The sequence below is a fragment of the Ruditapes philippinarum genome, unplaced genomic scaffold (assembly GCF_026571515.1).
Source record: "Ruditapes philippinarum isolate M1 unplaced genomic scaffold, ASM2657151v2 ctg6216_1_1_1_1, whole genome shotgun sequence".
NCBI lineage: Eukaryota > Metazoa > Mollusca > Bivalvia > Venerida > Veneridae > Ruditapes > Ruditapes philippinarum.
In genome coordinates, this window is record NW_026861758.1 from 41948 (window position 1) to 59693 (window position 17746).

The 17746-nt window shown below is 33.4% G+C and overlaps 1 protein-coding gene across 1 annotated transcript; it reads left to right on the plus strand.

Annotated features, from left to right (window-relative positions):
- The first annotated feature begins 1287 nt into the window (after window positions 1-1287).
- Window positions 1288-15829, plus strand: LOC132716722 (uncharacterized). The gene is made up of 6 exons (XM_060700043.1): window positions 1288-1426; window positions 6087-6168; window positions 6967-7106; window positions 8954-9024; window positions 10148-10700; window positions 12817-15829. The coding sequence occupies exons 1-6, from the start codon at window positions 1363-1365 to the stop codon at window positions 12909-12911; spliced, it is 1005 nt and encodes a 334-aa protein (XP_060556026.1). The 5' UTR covers window positions 1288-1362; the 3' UTR covers window positions 12912-15829.
- Window positions 15830-17746: the final 1917 nt, after the last annotated feature.

Here is a 17746-nt window from a genome sequence, read left to right on the forward strand (position 1 = left end):
ATTTTTCAGTTTTCAATATTGTCGTTTTACTGAACCTGGCATGTTTTAACAGGAGTAAGACATAATCTGATCTCACCCCACCTCTCCCACATCGAGAGTGAGACGAAGAATAAAGTAAAAATGAATTGACTGCGTAAGGTCACACATAAAAACAACTTATTCAGGCAAAAAAAAATCAATTTAATCAATGCTAATTTCTTTTTTAATGTTAATGATTATTTAAAAATACAATATTTGAAAAAGAAAATAACAATAAAAAAAAACGTTTTTGTTTATGGCAAATTTCTGTTAGTTATGAAATATATGCACATGAATTAACTCTTCTCTCCAACTACCACAACTTCCAAGTCATTTCCCCCTTGATTCCTTTTGTTTTAAATTAATACCAAACTCTTAATCGAACAAATCATAACTAAATAGATTGAAAAAACTGTCAATAATAATTTCTTATGTCTGGTGTTTACTACCTACAAGTGGATAAAAAGGGTATGTTTCCATTGCTGTTACAATGTTTTCTGTGTGCTACCTATGCTTGGAAGATAAATGTTTGTATACTGTTGTAAGAATGTGCACTAAAAATAAATGTATTTGAAAGTCTTGAAAATTTGCAAAAAATATCATCTTTATCTGGACTTAGAGATGTTAAATTAATTACAAATACATGTTTAAGAGTGTAAAATAAAAATAATATCATTATAAAAATGGCCCTTGTGTGCGGGAACCAGAGTCAAACAAAAGCTATTTATTATATTTGGCCCATTTCCCGTTGCTTAAAATTCAAGTTGCACCCTAGAAGTATGACCTCCTTAAGATAGAAACGTTTTGGTCATAGAAAAAAAGCAGTTTTTATGGGGCAAAGATGTATTTTCAAATAAGTATCAAAAATTATAAAAGAAGAATTTTTAACTATAAGTAAATTAAAATATATTTAAAATTCCTTAAAAGTGTACGACACCGGTACACTGATTCTAGATATTATAGTAAACCTATAGAAAAAAAAAAAAAAACGTAAAATAGTATCCTGGTGTTTCTTAGTTTTCACGCACCTAAGAAACAATCACTATTACCGTAAACAGAACGTGCATGAAATACGATGTGACAAAACTTTAAAAACAAAAAAAAAAAAAAAAAGAAAAAAAAAATAATAAAAAATTTAAAAATATATAAAATAACAAAAAAAAACAACAAAAACAAAATTAAAATCCTGTTCTTTGCCTAATTTCATATTAACTGCCATGAATTGAACTGCAGACTTTATAATAATCTTAAATTGTTATGAAGCTAACTCCAGTTCAATTTATATCAGCCAAGTTTATTTCTTTTGATTTATTCTTTTTTCAGAAGATTTAGAAAAGGGCAGTTATGTTCAAAGGACAGTCAGCATGGTTTTCAACAAGTGTCGGCAAAAATGTCAAAAGGCTATGGGGTAACAATATTGGTTAAAGTGGTTAGGGGATAAAAACAATTAAAATAAAAAAAATATACAAAAAAATAAGTTGAAAAAAAAAATAATAAAATAATAAAATAAAAAAAAATAAAAATCAAAAAAAAATAATTTAAAAATAGAGAATTATACATATTGGATGGCCGGAGTAAGATATTAAGTAAAACAATGATCTTTCTGATTTTCTTTATCTATTTTGTCCAATTGCCATATTTATTGTCTCCCGCCTATTCGAAGAAAAAAGGGGGATATAGTAATTGGCTCCGTTAGTCTGTCTGCAGGGATTTTTTTTGGCTTATTCAAAATAAAAAGAACCAAGAATAAAATAAACAAAAGAAAAAAAAAAAATACAAAAAAAATCCAAAATTAAATAACTAAAAAAAAAAAAAAAAAAAATTAATCTAAAAAAAATCAAAAACAACCAACAAGAAAATTCCCAATTGAAAAAAAGTTACAAAAGAAAAAATATAAAATCACAAAAAAAAAAAAAGAATAAAAATCTTGAAAATAAGGGCTTCTTCATGTTATTTAAAAAAAAAAAAAAAAAATAAGTATGAAGAGTTTTGTCCCTAGACAGTGAGATACTCTGCATTCATTTTATCACTGCAAAGATTAAAACATCAACTGAATTCCCAATTCCATGGGTATAAAAGAAAAATCAATGTAATAAAAAAAAAAAAAAAAATCCCTGGAAAAAAAACCAAAAAAAAAAAAAACAAAAAAAGGTCCGGAAAAATAAAGAACCGAAGGTACTGTGTGACTTGGAGAATCAATTGGGTAACAGTAAAATTCAAAAAATCTTTGATCCTTTTCAACCGTTTTTACCTTATGTGTTTATTTTTAAGAAAGACAAAAAACCTTGTGGTGGACCAAAAACAAATGGCCAAAAAGATCAAACGGAAACGTCAACATAAGTACCATTTTTGTGAGTACGTCCTCCTGTCCCCGTCGCCGGTCCACTTCTGTCAGGTCCTTAACTTTGTCATTATCAAAAGAAGTTGAAAAATAAAACAATAAATGAAAGACACACAAACAAAATGTTTTGATATATATTAAAAGACGGTGTGTCATCCGCAAAACCCAGACACCTACCTCCAGGGTCAAGGGTAGGCACTTGCTCATTCATAGGTCATAACATTGTCTATTTGATCGGTATAAAAAAAAAAATGTCTGTCCTGTCCCATAACTTTCTTATCTTTGAAGGGATTTTGTAAAAACTTGCCACATTATTCACAATAATGAGACGATGTGTCATGCCGCAAAACTGGTCACCTTCCTCTAAGGTCAAGGTCACACTTGGAGGTCAAAGATTAACATAGTCTATTACAGGGTATATTTTCATAGATCAAAGGATTTTGTAAATACTTGGCACAAATAGTCACAATGATAAGATGATATGTCATGCGTAACACATGTGTCCCTACCTGCAAGGTCACACTTAGAGGCCAAAGATTGACATAGTCTGTTATAGGGTATATTTTGTGTCTGATCAATAACTTCTACATAGTTCAAGGGATTTTGAAAATACTTGGCACAAATAGTAATATTAATAAGATGATATGTCATGCACAACACCTGCACCCCTACCTCCAAGGTCAAGGTCACACTTAGAGGTCAAAGGTTAACATGATAGAATTTTAAATTCCGTATTTCATTTTACTAGTATTTCTTTATTAAATTTATTGTTGCATTTGCAGATCTAGCATTGATCATAAATTTGGACTGAAAGTCCTGAAATCCATACCTTAATCTATTGAAATAGCGCAATTTTATGCTTCATATAAAACTTCCCCGAGGCGGGGGGCGTTGGTAACTCTGTTACAAATTCTTGTTGAATTTGTAGGGCAACTAATTTAAGAAATATCATATAATGAGGCTTTAAATGCCTTTTTTAGCTCACCTGAGCTTGCTCAGGGTGAGCTTTTAGGATCGATGAATGTCCGTCGTCCGTCCGGCCGTCCACAATTGCTTGTGAACACTCTAGCGGTCGCATTTTTGCCTCAATCATCATCAAACTTGGTCAGGATGCTTATCTAGTTGAAAGCTCGGATGAGTTCGAAACATGGGTCATCTCAGATGAAAAACTAGGTCACAAGAGCTAAAAATAGAAAAACCTTGTGAACACTCTAGAGGTCACATTTTTGACCAATCTTCATCAAACTTGGGTCAGGATGTTTGTCTAGGTGATAGCTCGGATGAGTTCGAACATGGGTCATCTCGGATGAAAAAGTAGGTCACAGGAGCTATAAATAGAAAAAAACCTTTGTGACACTCTAGTGGTCACATTTTTGAACAATCATCATCAAACTTGGTCAGAATGCTTGTCTAGTCAATCTGCTTGGATGAGTTCGAACATGGGTCATCTCTGATGAAAAACTAGGTCACAGGAGCTAAAAATAGAAAAACCTTGTGAACACTCTAGTGGTCACATTTTTGACCCAATCATCATCAAACTTTGTCAGGATGCTTGTTTAGATAATAGCTCGGATGAGTTCGAATATGGGTCATCTCGGATGAAAAACTAGGTCACCGGAGCTATAAATAGAAAAACCTTGTTAACACTCTAGCGGTCTTATTTTTGTCTCAATCATCATCAAACTTGGTCAGGATGCTAATCTAGGTAAAGGCTTGGATTAGTACGAACATGGGTTGTCTCATATGAAAAACTAGGTCACAGGAGCTAAAAAAAGAAGAAAACCTTGTTAACACTTTAGCGGTCACATTTTTGCCTCAATAATCATCAAACTTGGTCAGAATGCTTATCTAGGTATTAACTCGTATAAGGTAGAACATGGGTCATCTCGGATGAAAAACTAGGTCACCGGAGCTAAAAATAGAAAAACCTTGTTAACACTCTAGTGGTCACAATTTTGACTCAATTGTCATCAAACTTGGTCAGGAAACTTGTCTAGGTCATTGCTGGGAATAAATCGAACATGGGACAGTCTCGGATGAAAAACTAGGTCACAGGAGCTTAAAATAGAAAAATCTTGTTAACACTCTAGTGGCTACTGTTGTGATCCAAAATATTCTGTTAATTGGTCTGAAAGTTTGTTTTGATGATTTCTAAGTCAAGATCGAACATGGTCATCTTGGATGAGAAAAACTAGGTCACACACGCCCAAATATGGAAAAAACCTTGTTAACATTCTAGTGGTCACATTTTCGACTCCATTATCATCAAACTTGGTCAGAATGCTTGTCTAGGTAATTGCTTGGATGAGTTCGAAATCGCATGTGAAACTAGGTCACCAGAGCTAAAAATAGAAAAATCTTGTTAACACTCTAGTTGCTACTGTTTTGATCCAAGTATCCTGGAAATTGGTCTGAAAGTTTGTTTTGATGATTTCTAGGTCAAGTTTGAATATGTGTCACCTGGGTAAAAAACTAGGTCGCACTGCTCAAATATGGATAATCCTTGTTAACACTGTAGTGGTCACATTTTTGACTCACCTGTCATGAGACTTGGTCAGAATGCTTGTCTAGGTAATTGTTTGGATGAGTTTGATAATTCAGGTGAGCGATCTAGGGCCATCATGGCCCTCTTGTTTAATATGATCTTATGTATGTAGATTAATAAGTAAGACGTTTCAGTTTTGTTTGTTTGATTGGGTTTTACGTCACACTGACACAGTATAGGTCATTTGGCGACGTTCCAGCTTTACTGGTGGAGGAAGACCTCAGGTGCCCTTTCTTGCATTATTTTAGGCATGAACGGGCACCTGAGTAGAACCTCCAATGTTCCGTAAGCTAGCTGGATAGCTTCCTCACATGAAAGAATCCAAAGTCCCTGTCAGGGGATTCGAACCCACAGCGGTGAGGGGCAAGTGGTTTGAAGTCAACAACCGTAACCACTCGGCCACGGACACTCCTAAGTTTCAGTAAGAAGGAATTCTTGTTGCATTCTCAAAAAGTTAGCTTTACAATAATGAATGTGCAAAGTATTGAGGTGTTGTCACTTATTTGACTAGTGTAATATTACATATGAATGCTCATGTCTTAAGTGTAATTGCAAAGATATTATAATCCCCTGTATAGTTTTTCATTACAAAAAAAAAAATCATAATTATAAAACAAAGATAAAATTGTTTTAATAGACAATGAGTCTAGATAGGGAAATGTATTATGAAATAAAGGCCTCTTTCAGAAAAGGGAATGGGATCACAACAGTTACTTCACATTCTTCGAAAGATTCATATTTGATCAAACTTTCTCCTAAAAAAATTTTTTTTTTGATTCTCACACAGTCATTGAGCGTTTTTGTCATTGAGCTTACTTTTTACTATGCAATTGATTACATATGATTGTCTTTTTCTATCAGACATCTATTGTACGTGTAACCTAATTATAAAACATTTTTCAATTGAAATTTATTTCATGTAGATACATTTGTATTTGAATTCAGTGCCTTACAAATTTGTATTTAAATTCAGTGCCTTACAATAACATATTTTTCATTCTTCTGAGCAAAGTGCCCATAGGCAAGTGTAACAAATTAGAGACATTATTCTGCAACTTTAATTTTCATAATTTTGATGGTTGGTTATTCAGCTTATTTCTGCTTATTTCTGCTTTTATAAGTTGTTTTTATAGTATTTAGTGAGTTATGATGCTTATAAATGCTTACTTTTTGTTGTTTCAGTTGATAATGGAGGCAGAGTGAGTGATCTAGGAGATGCACAGTTTATATTCAGTCAGAATACACATTCACCAGACACCCTTAGGTATCATGAAGTTTTTCAATTATTGAAAGTCTTTATTATTCTTTCTAACAGTTAAATATAATGAATTATTGAATAATCCCATAATTCAAGACAAAACATTCATTCTCTTTAACTTCATTCATTCTTTTTAACTTCATTCATTTTCTGTAATTTTGTGAACCCTTCCATCTGAATTCTGCCAGGAACTTAGGATGCTTTCATGTATCTTATTCACTTACAGAAGGTCAGTGGTATTACATGGTAGCCCATATATACTAAAATGATCCATACAGAGAGGCACACCTGAGATATGCTAGTTGCTTCCATCATTTAAGTTGGAAGGTAACCATATGACCTTTACATTGTTGGTGTGGCTATAGAAAAAAAACCACAAAGAAACCTGTAATCATTGAAACCCTGAGGTGCAATTTCTTTAAAATCAGATCATCATTTTTACTCTGTTACTCTTCGCTACGAAGGGTAGTGTAGCAACAGTTTGGATATGAGCCGCGTCACAACAAAACCAACATAGTGCGTTTGCGACCAGCATGGATCCAGACCAGCCTGCGCATCCGCGCAGTCTGATCAGAATCCATGCTGTTATCTTACAAACCCTATTACAAGTAGAGAAACTGATAGCGAACAGCATGGATCCTGATCAGACTGCCCGAATGCACAGGCTGGTCTGGATCCATGCTGGTCGCAAACGCACTATGTTGGTTTTGTCGTGACGCGGCTCATATGATTTTAATGAAATTGCTCTGAAGTATGAAGTATAACTACACCAGTATAATACCATCACTTGTGATATGTTTTCAGTGTGTTTGATAGTGAAGCATATGTAGAGGAACATCTGGCAGTATTTCATCCAAACTACATTAAAGAATGCGTAAAACGTGGAGGTACTGATCAAGTTATCCTTGGCAAATACTTCTTTCCTCCTGGAGATGTACAAGCAAGTTAGTACTTTTTAAAAACTCAAATATTTTCACAATTTCATTTATTAACAGCTGTAACATGTAGTTTATACAGAATTTATTTTAGTTTGATTGTGTAGAAAGGATTAATCTTATACAGTCAAAACTACCAAATCGGCCACCTTTATAAAAGCGCCACCTGCCTAAGTGCGCCATCTCTGCACAACCCCAATGTAAATTTCTATATATTTGTTTCTTATAAGACAGCCACCTGCTCAGCGCCGCCAATGGCCACCCATTTTCATCCCAAAATAGCCAAAATTACCTGATCAAACGGCCAGTACAAGAACGTTTGTCGCCATTTTGGATCCAATATTTTTTCTGTACCATACTGTTTACATTAATTTTTACCAGTAGTCGGTAAATTTGTTTGTAAGTTTGAAAAATAACTTGTTTAAAATGTGTTTCGTTTGAGTAAAATGTTTTTGATATACATGTATTTTCGAAAGTAAACGAAAGTAAAGTGAAATTTTAATTGTGGGTAGAAATTTCTTTTAAATTAACCACATTAACGAAATCTACCTGCAAACAAAATTAAAGCTGTCCAATTTATTAAGTTGAATCTATACCTTTCAATGTCTTATAATCCCTTATTGTTTTGAAGACGTGTCAACATACATGTGTAATATGTACACAGTATCGATCTAATACACGCCGCGGGGCATGACCTTTCTTTGTTTGCATAATCATTGTCACATAAATCGTATAGTGGTAGCTATTTATTGTCGCAAATCTAAGCGTTACTCTGCAAATTTCTTTGTTTGTATTGAGAACAACTTGTTTTAATTTCCTTTTGTATGAATAAAATGTAATTGATATCTTTTCCTTAAGTTTAAGGAGTTGAAAGAAATTAAATTGAATCAATAACCTAGCATAGTTAACTTTGTATGTCCGACGTTTTACTTTTACTATACAATGTATATCTGACTACCTGACTTTAATTTTAAAATGCACATTTTAACACTTTTTATCAATTACATGTATATGTTCTTCTTAACATTAGATTTTTATATTACATATTAAATTCTATATGTTTAAATGTTTTTATCTAAAAATAAAAACTGAAATCATTGCAAATCATGGTGTTTTACGTCATATCTAAAAAATAGTTAAAAAAAGTCAGTTTTCCTAGCCAGAGTTCAGCCCTGGATAAGAGAGCCACCTGTATAAGAGAGACACTTTTACAAATTCCCAATACTGTCTCTCTTATACAGAAAGGTTTGACTGTATATGCAGTCACACTCTTGAATCTGTTCCAGATACCAACCAGTACTGAGCAATCAGTGTAAAGTTTTTTGCTCAAGGAAACAGGAGCTTGCCCCTGTCGGGGTTTGAACCTATGTGGCTTTAAATTCTTATACAATGTAACTTTTGAAAACCGAACACCTCTGGGTCTAGCCGAAATGTTCCGACTTTGGAAGTTTCCGCAATTCAAAAGTTTGGAATTATCTTAACAAGTAGAAACATAGACGTCAATTTTTTAAGAATACATAATGAAAAAATATTATGGAGCTTGATTTAAAATACATTACCAAAATGGCAAAAAATTAATAGGTCCTTTTTATATTAATTATATGCAGTTTTATAAACTATCCGCCAAAAATTCCATTTTCACCCCTATTAACTATTTTCGGTAATGTACAATAGCATAATTGTTTATTTATCTTAATTTATTCTTTAGTGCATTCTTGAAGTACATGGTATTAATCTGTAAAATTTGTTTTTCATCACAATCATTATACTTTTCAGTTTCTTAATTTTCACACTTTATAAATGTTTGACATTTACTAAGAGTAAATTTTGTTACAATTTAAATAATTTATTTACAGTAGCCAGAAATCAGTTACAATATCAATGGGACCTGGATGGAAACAAGTCTGATGGAGGCACTACTAATTCTGTAAGCATACATTGTTCATTATATTATGATTGCAAATGATAGTAAAAACATTTCCTACTGAACTTTTTATTTTGTTGAATTATTTTGATATTAAAGTATATATGGTTTTTATATTCATTTTGGTCATATCTTGGCAGTCAGCTCACCTTCCCCCCCCCCATCACCTCACCTGGATGACAGTAGTTATTAGATTCTCAGCAAGTAACTGACTATTACTCCAGCATGATTTCTGAATCAGTGATGGGAAACAAATTAGCAATAGACTAAATTTAGCAAAATGTCACATATGAATATAGAAATTTTACCTTGAACCAGCAACCTCTGGGTTAAAAGATAAAAGATAGAAAATATGGAAAATTACTTTTTGTGGCACCTGCTTCAGAGTAGCAATTTTTACAGGAATGATAAGTGCCAAGTCTAGTTTTGCATATTTTCGGCTTTTCCAGCTTACTGATTTTATGGCCCTTTTTTAATTTTCAAAGTTTGTCTTGACTACATCTTTTATACTACTAATGCAATCTATGTGAAACTTTGCAGGATTGATAGGTACCTCAAGTTCTTGCACATATTTAAAAAGTTTTCCGTTTAAATGATTTTTGGCTAATGAACCTTGAATAAAAACAGCGTGTTTAGCCTTTTTAATGAGGCTATCGTCAGGCAACACACATGATCATTGATATTCAATTGTTTCATTGTTTCAATGTTGCTACACCAGGGATGAACAAAATTCTTAACATTTTCATTTTAAACACAGTTCATTCTGACATTTAAGCTGGATTGTGAATAAGTTTGTAGCTTTTTTGAACCGCTCTCCAGACTTCTTCTTAAAACTAACTGGTTCTGGTGTCATATGAAGAAACATAGTTGTGGCCCCTGCAAAACTTGAACCCATGATACTTGTATTGAGAAGCAGACACTTTAACCATTAGAACTTTACAGTGAAGTATATCAACATAATATAATAGATTATATATTAAATTTTAGTGTATTTAACATACTAGTAACTGTCACCAAGTATGTACTTTACATTTGTGGAAACCAGTTTAAACCTAGCTTGCCAGTTAAAACCTGTATAAACATAACAATAAACATATAACATAAAAATGTTGACACTTTTTTTCAGTCTGATGACGAAGATCCAGCACCATCATCCAATGTTGTGTTAAACAATAGTAAAACTGTAAGAAGAGACATTGTTGACACACAGCAAGCAAGTACAAGCAAGCCTCGGTGCCAGAACAAGCCAGATGGCGCTAGTGAAAATCAAACAAGAGATAATGGTAACAGTGGTGTTGATGTGACACAGGCACACAATAATCACACTGTTCCAGGGCAGTCGCTGGGAATGGCACATTCTGAAAATAATAAACAACTCGAGAAAAGATCACTGAGAAGAAGTTCAAGACATACAAATCAGAATACAGGAACTGTGACAGACAATGTAAGGCTACAGCATGATGATGATAGGATTCAACATGATTTAAGACACAAAACTGTTAAAAGTGCAGAGATAAATAAAACTGGTTCAACCAGTAGAGATAATGAAGATGATGAAAGGAAAAAATCTTCAGACTCTAAAAGTGTTGGAAATAAAAAGGCACCTGCATGTGGCAGTGGAATTAAAGGATATGAGAAGAGTAAACGTCTTCATCAACATGTTGATAAACTTGATTCTGGTAATATTTACTGTTTGATATATTATAGAGGATATTTGTTTGCTTTGAGTGAATGTGCATTGCTAAATATCACTCTGAGCAGTGAGTAAAATGCATTATTTTGATATGTGATACATGTATACATGAACAGCTTTTTCACTGAATGTTAACAGATTTTCATGCTCTCCAAAAAAATTCCAGGGAGCATATAGTCGCCAGGTTGTCCGTCTGTTCGTCCGCACTCACAGGAGAGTAATTATTAGGGCTGTGTGTTGTCAGGGTAGAGGCGATACAATACGATTCACGATACAGAGGAGCAATACGCAAATCGGTGTGCGATACTCCAGTAAATGCCTGGATGATTGAATATTTAAAATGTTTTATGTCAAACTATCATATCTTACATTCAGCCATTCAAATACAAATGTATATAGCAGAACACATTTACAAGGGACACTTTCATATCATGAACATTAAAGTAGTAATCTATAAAATATTCTTACAATATGAACATTCAGATTAAAGTTTTATTTTGAACGTACATGTATGTTAACATGATTAACAAAACGATCAGGTTAAGTTTCACAGAACAGGTTATGAAATCTCAATGACAAGAAACAAGAGCAGTTTCAAAATTATAACGGGTTAGAAAGTATCTAAGACTTACGTCATTTATAAAGGCAAGGGTTTGTTTCCAAGTTAGCCAAAACACTTGTCATATCGTGTTTAGCGTTATCGTATTAATACTTTTTTAAATTCAATTTATAGAATTAGATATTTATTGCCATTATAAACTAACGGTACAAATAAACATAACGATTATTTCATTATCGGTAATATTTCTTGTGTTGAAGTTAAAGCGAAACATCTTGTTGCTAGCTTTACCGCAGATGTTTATTGTCGGATATATAACATGTTTCTGATATGCAATGAAAATACCATGATAATTTTAAAAAGATATGTTTATAAGCTTAATAATATAGGATGTATCGAGAGTGCGGACGTTCGTTACAGCCCTAGTAATTATGTGGCTAGAGGGACAATAGGTAATTGTTCTTTCTCTTTGATAATGCTTTTATGTGGCTATTTTCTTTTGTGTTGCTAAAAAGAACAATAGAGAGGACAATAGAGTAGCCACATAACTACTGTCCTGTGAGAACATGTATCTGTTCGCACTACCGAATAGGGATAGGGGGCCATCTAACTGTAAACAGAACAAAAGAGAACAATAGAGTTCATTCCGTAACAATAGAGTAAGGAGCCATTGGCCCTCTATTAAACAAAAGAAAATAAAAGAAATGGCCCCTTATTCCATACGTCCCAAATTTGTGTCCGGCCCATAACTTTGTTATTTGAAGTAGGATTTTACAAATATTTCACAGAAATGATCACCATATTGAGATGACATGTCACGCGCAACATTTGGATCGCTACCTTGAAGGTCAATGTCACAGCATGTCCTTGCAGCAAAATTGTTCCGGCCCATAACTTTGTTATTTGAGGTTGGATTTTACAACTTTTTCACAGAAATGATCACCGTATTGAGACGACGTGTAGGGCGCAAGTCTGTAGTTAGATCTCATTGAGTAGAAATGCAGTGCAAAGAACAGTAACTCTGCCTTGCCTAAGTTTGGAATTATCACATTTTGAACTTTGTCTGGAACTCTCAAAACTACAAAAGATATACTTTTCTGTGGCCAAACCTAGTCAGGGAGCATTACCTGGTTCAACCGGCTCTTGTTTTTTTTATGCCTGAAAAATAAAACAACAGCAAATTTGACTATTTTTATTGAAGTGTGAGAAACAGATGACATACCCAAACTGACAGGTGTTCCACATGCAGCTAAAGGATGGCTGCCCAAACAAAGTTATTTAAGTCTATACTAGTCCTCGTTGTGATGGTTCAACTTTTAATTTTATATTGAAGTCAAGAAATATGCATTAAAGAACTAAACATAGTTTATTTTATGTCAATTAACATAGTTATGGAATCTAACAAATTAATTCATGTATCAGCAAGAGGTTTGATCTCTAGAACTTTTAAGAAAATTAATTTATTTCATATTTTATTTCCTTGATTATATCAAATACTATGAGTAAAATTATGTTACATAATTTTTTTCCTCTTTATTTTCAGAAATTCTAAGACTAGAAGATCTGGCCAAAGTTACAGGTGATTTACAAGATTTTGTTGTTGGCAAGAATGGATGCCAGTTAGTCAAAATTACCTGAAAAAACAAACAAACACTACTTTTTGAATACAATATACCAGGGCTCACACTGTTGATCGTTATGGTTGTCATTTGCGATAATTTTATAGGAAATGGCTAGCCGTAAGGGCCCTTATGGCTAGCCAAAAGTTCTAGCCGTATGTGAGTCACGTACGACTAGCCAGGACACACTGTATTGTCTCGCCATACGGCACTTTTCAAAATTATATGAAAGTCAAAATGCATATCTTTAAACAAGGATTTTTACCAAGTTCCCGCATTTGTCCTTGTGTGTTCACTTTAATAAAGATGCTCCGCCACTAAGAATGGATTGCAGTGTGTTTACATCAGTGCACAATTTATCTACTAGCTTACGGAACGTTGGTGGTTCTACTCAGGTGCCAGTTCGTGCCGGAAATAATGCACGGAAGGGCACCTGAGGTCTTCCTCCACCAGTAAAGCTGGAACGTCAACAAATGACCTATACTGTGTCGGTGTGACGTAAAACCCAAACAAACAAAACAATTAATCATTCTTGTATGTTTGAAATGACATCAGCATGTATGAATGAGTTGTATACTTAGGATGACATCATTACGCTGCTTATTGTCAAAATATTTATTAACTGGTATGGATCAAATCTGTAAGTGTATGTGAGATATTATTTCAGTATTGTATTGTATTGTAAGAAAACATAATAAGAACTGAATCTATAAATATGAAAATGTTTTTAACCAGGTTTTCCGATGGAAAAAACTGGTTATTAGATTGAGGTATGTGGGCGGGCTGAAGGGCGGGCGTAAACAATTTCTTCTGTGCGCAACTCCCCCTACATTTCTCAACGGATTTTGACCAAACTTTCACAGAAGCTTTATCATCAAGTGCCCTGGTGCATATTGTTAGGGGTTTTGAGATTGAATAATATTTGACCTAATTATGGCCCTTTATTTGTTTCCTTATCTAGAATATATAGTGAACAATTTCTTCTGTTCGCAACTCCTCCTACATTTCTCAACGGATTTTGACCAAACTTTCACAGAAGCTTTGTCATCAAGTGCCCTGGTGCATATTGTTGGGGGTTTTAAGATTGGATAATATTTGACCTAATTATGGCCCTTTGTTTTTTTTCCTTATATAGAATATATAGTGAACAATTTCTTCTGTGCGCAACTCCTCCTACATTTCTCAACGGATTTTGACCAAACTTTCACAGAAGTTTTGTCATCAAGTGCCCTGGCGCATATTGTCGGGGTTTGTGATTGGATAATATTTGACCTAATTATGGCCCTTTGTTTTTTTCCTTATATAGAATATAAAGTGAACAATTTCTTCTGTGCACAACTCCTCCTCCATTTCTCAATGGATTTTGACCAAACTTTCACAGAAGCTTTTTATTTATCAAGTGCCATGGGGCATATTGTCAGGGTTTTGTGATTGTATTATATTTTGACCTAATTATGGCCCTTTGTTTTTTTTTCCTTATACAGAATATATAGTGACAATTTCTTCTGTGCGCAACTCCTCCTACATTTCTCAACGGATTTTGACCAAACTTTCACAGAAGCTTTGTTATCAAGTGCCCTGGCACATATTGTCAGGGTTTTGTGATTTAATGTTATTTGACCTAATTATGGCCCTTTGTTTTTTTTCCTTATACAGAATATATAGTGAGCACTAATCTCTGTGCAATTCCTCCTACATTATTCATGATTTACATTGCACATAGTTACATTGTTGTTGCTTGTATTTGTATTTCAACTACAACAAATTTATCTACAATGGTGATAATTGAAAACCTGGTTTCGTGGCATTGCCATGTTTCTTGTTTGTTGTTGCTTTAAAAGGCTTTGTAAACTATATAATCAAGGGAGAAAACATAACAGCCGCATAAACAAGTAGTCCCTAACCAGTGTTTATTGGCAGTTTAACACTGTTTTTTTCTCTTCTTTGTCTATAGTGACAAAATCACGTAGAGTGTTGGGATATTATTTTTTAAACAGTGATTCTACAATTTAACATTTTTATTCTGTTCTATCAAAATTTTAATTGTTATTAAAGCACAAATGTATCAGTGTATTTGAGAATTCTTATAAAACTTAAAAAGTTTTTATATGTAATGTATATTTAATCAACTGCTCATGTTGTTAATTGCAGAATCGTGAATAGTCCGCTGAACTTTTGGCTATTATTTTGTTAAGTTAAAAATATTGGCTATTATTTCTTTTAACCCAGTGTGAGCCCTGCAATACTAAATAAAATATGTTATGTTACAATGTTTTGTTTATGAAGATCTATTTTAATCAAAATTTGATTAATATATATATTTTTTGAACTGTTACATGTATAGTTTTTGTTTTTTTGAAAACACATTTCTTACAAAATGCTTGTTAAATGAATATTTTTTTAATCTCAGTGTTTCTTGGTTTTAAATTGAACATAATTACATGATGTTCAATCAATTAGTTTAAAGCAGCACGCCTCCAGATTCATGTTATTTTTCATGAAAATTTTAGAAATATATTTGAAAGTGAAATATTGTGAGGTGAACAAAAACAGTAATTTACATATTGAAGTCGGCACTAACAATCCAAGAAAATAACCAAAACGTGGTCAACATATCCAAAACAGCCCTTACTGCTTTAGTAACGCAGTAGAAATATGTTGACAAAATACTGCAAAATAAGTCTTAAACCGCACATATCTTGTAAAATATAACTTGGATCTTTAATGTTTTTACCATTCTTAAAATTTTAGTACATTTTTCTCAATATTGATTTTCTTGAAATATTTTGGCTCATCTGGAGGCATGCAGCATTAATAATATTTTATTGCCTGTACATACTTTTACATATATTTCTATACAGTATATGAAAGGAAAAGTTTTTGCACCATTATCTAAGGCTCTCCCCTGAATTATTGTTTGACAGAACGGAAATTTTTTATTGTTTTTGACTGTTCAAATATTACATTTAAAGCAACCAATAGATCATATAGATTGTGGATTAATTCATAAGAAACTAAAGTTGGTAGGGGTTTATATTACTTAAAGCAAATTGCCATTTAAATCTATTTTGCTTACATTCAAGAACTTTATATAGTTGCCACATTGACTTACAAATAAAATTTGTTATTGTTTTAACTCTGTGTCATTTGTATTTTTAGCTCACCTGAGCACAAAAGTGCTTAAGGTGAGCTTTTGTGGTCACAATTTGTCTGGCATCTGTCAGTGCGTCCATCGTCAACTTTCTTACAAACAACTCAGAAACCACTGGATGAAATTTTCCTGGGACGTTCATAGCATGAAGCTCTACTAAAATTGTTCAAATGGTTCTGCTCCATTGAGCATCTTGATCATGGTAGTAAAGTACTAAAAATAGATTTTAAAAATAAAATCTTTAAAAATCTTCATCTCTGAAAGTGCAATGTTTAAAGCTTAGATATTTTGTGTGTAGCATCATTCAATGAAACTACAAAAACGATTATAATAATAATAATTCAAATGATAACCCTGGTTTTTAATAATACACCAGGACAAAGACAGGGTTCAAAATTGACTTGGGTATCCGAGCAGTCCACCTTTATCATCATTACTGGATTATCCAAGAAGTAGTTCGATTCAAACACCACCAGGGGTCATCCCCTCTAGCAACCAAACATTATGCCAGGACAAATACTAGATGCACAGTGAAATAAATTAATGGCCCATGCAAGTATACAGTAACTATGGAACATTCTACATTAATTAATAAACAGTCAACCATGTAGACTTGGCAATATTTCATTTATTTTTTGGTGTAAAATTTTTGTAACTGACTTTTGTTACTGCTTTTATAGCACTTTAACTGTAATTTTTTTAATCAATTTTTGTCCTGATGAAGATTATTGTTACGATCAAAAATAGTCAACTTGAATAAATTGTATTAATCTATTAGGCCGTGACCTGTGGTCTCCTAGGCCTTCCCTGCCCTTAGTTCTCTAAAAATGTTGTTCAAATTGTAGCCCTTGGGTTGGGATTGGCCCCACTCTGGGGGGACATATGCATATAGTAAAAACTTTAAAAATTCTACTTAAAACCATGAAAGTTAATGTCTAGGTTTTTGGCATGAAACATATATAGTACACCTCTACCAAGTTTTTTTCAAATTATAGCCCTTGAGTCTAAATTGACCCAGTCCCAGGGAGTTGTGGCTTTTTCTTATGTAGTAAATACTTTAAAATCTTCTTGAAAATTACATGTTAGATATCAAGCATGAAACATTGTCTAGTGTCAAATCATTTTCATGTCAACCAGTGACTTGTCATAGCAACCAGTAACTTTCCATAGTAACCATGGACTCTCATAGCAACTATGAACTTTCCATAGTGACCATAAATTTTCATATCAACTACTGACTTTCTGTAGCAACCTCTGACTTCCATAGCAACCAGTGCCTTTCCATAGCAGCAAGTGACTTCCATAGCAACCTTTGACTTTCCATAGCCACCATTGACTTCCTCATCAGCCACTGACTTTCCATAGCAACCAGAGACTTCAATAGCAGCCAGTGACTTTCTACAGCAACCCTTGACTTCCCATAGCAATTAGTGACACCTAAAGCAACCATTGACTTTCAATAGCAACTGATTACTCCCATAGCAACCATTTGCTTTCCATCACAACCATTTACAATAAATGGTCTTACATAGCATCCAGTGACTTCATAGCAGGCTGCCATTGACTTTCCATAGCAAACTGTAAATTTCCATGGCAACCAGAGACTTCCATAGCAAACATTGACTTTTTACATAGCAACCAGTGACTTCCATTGCGATCATAAACTTCCTATAGCAATGAGTTAATCTTCTTTTTGATTTCAT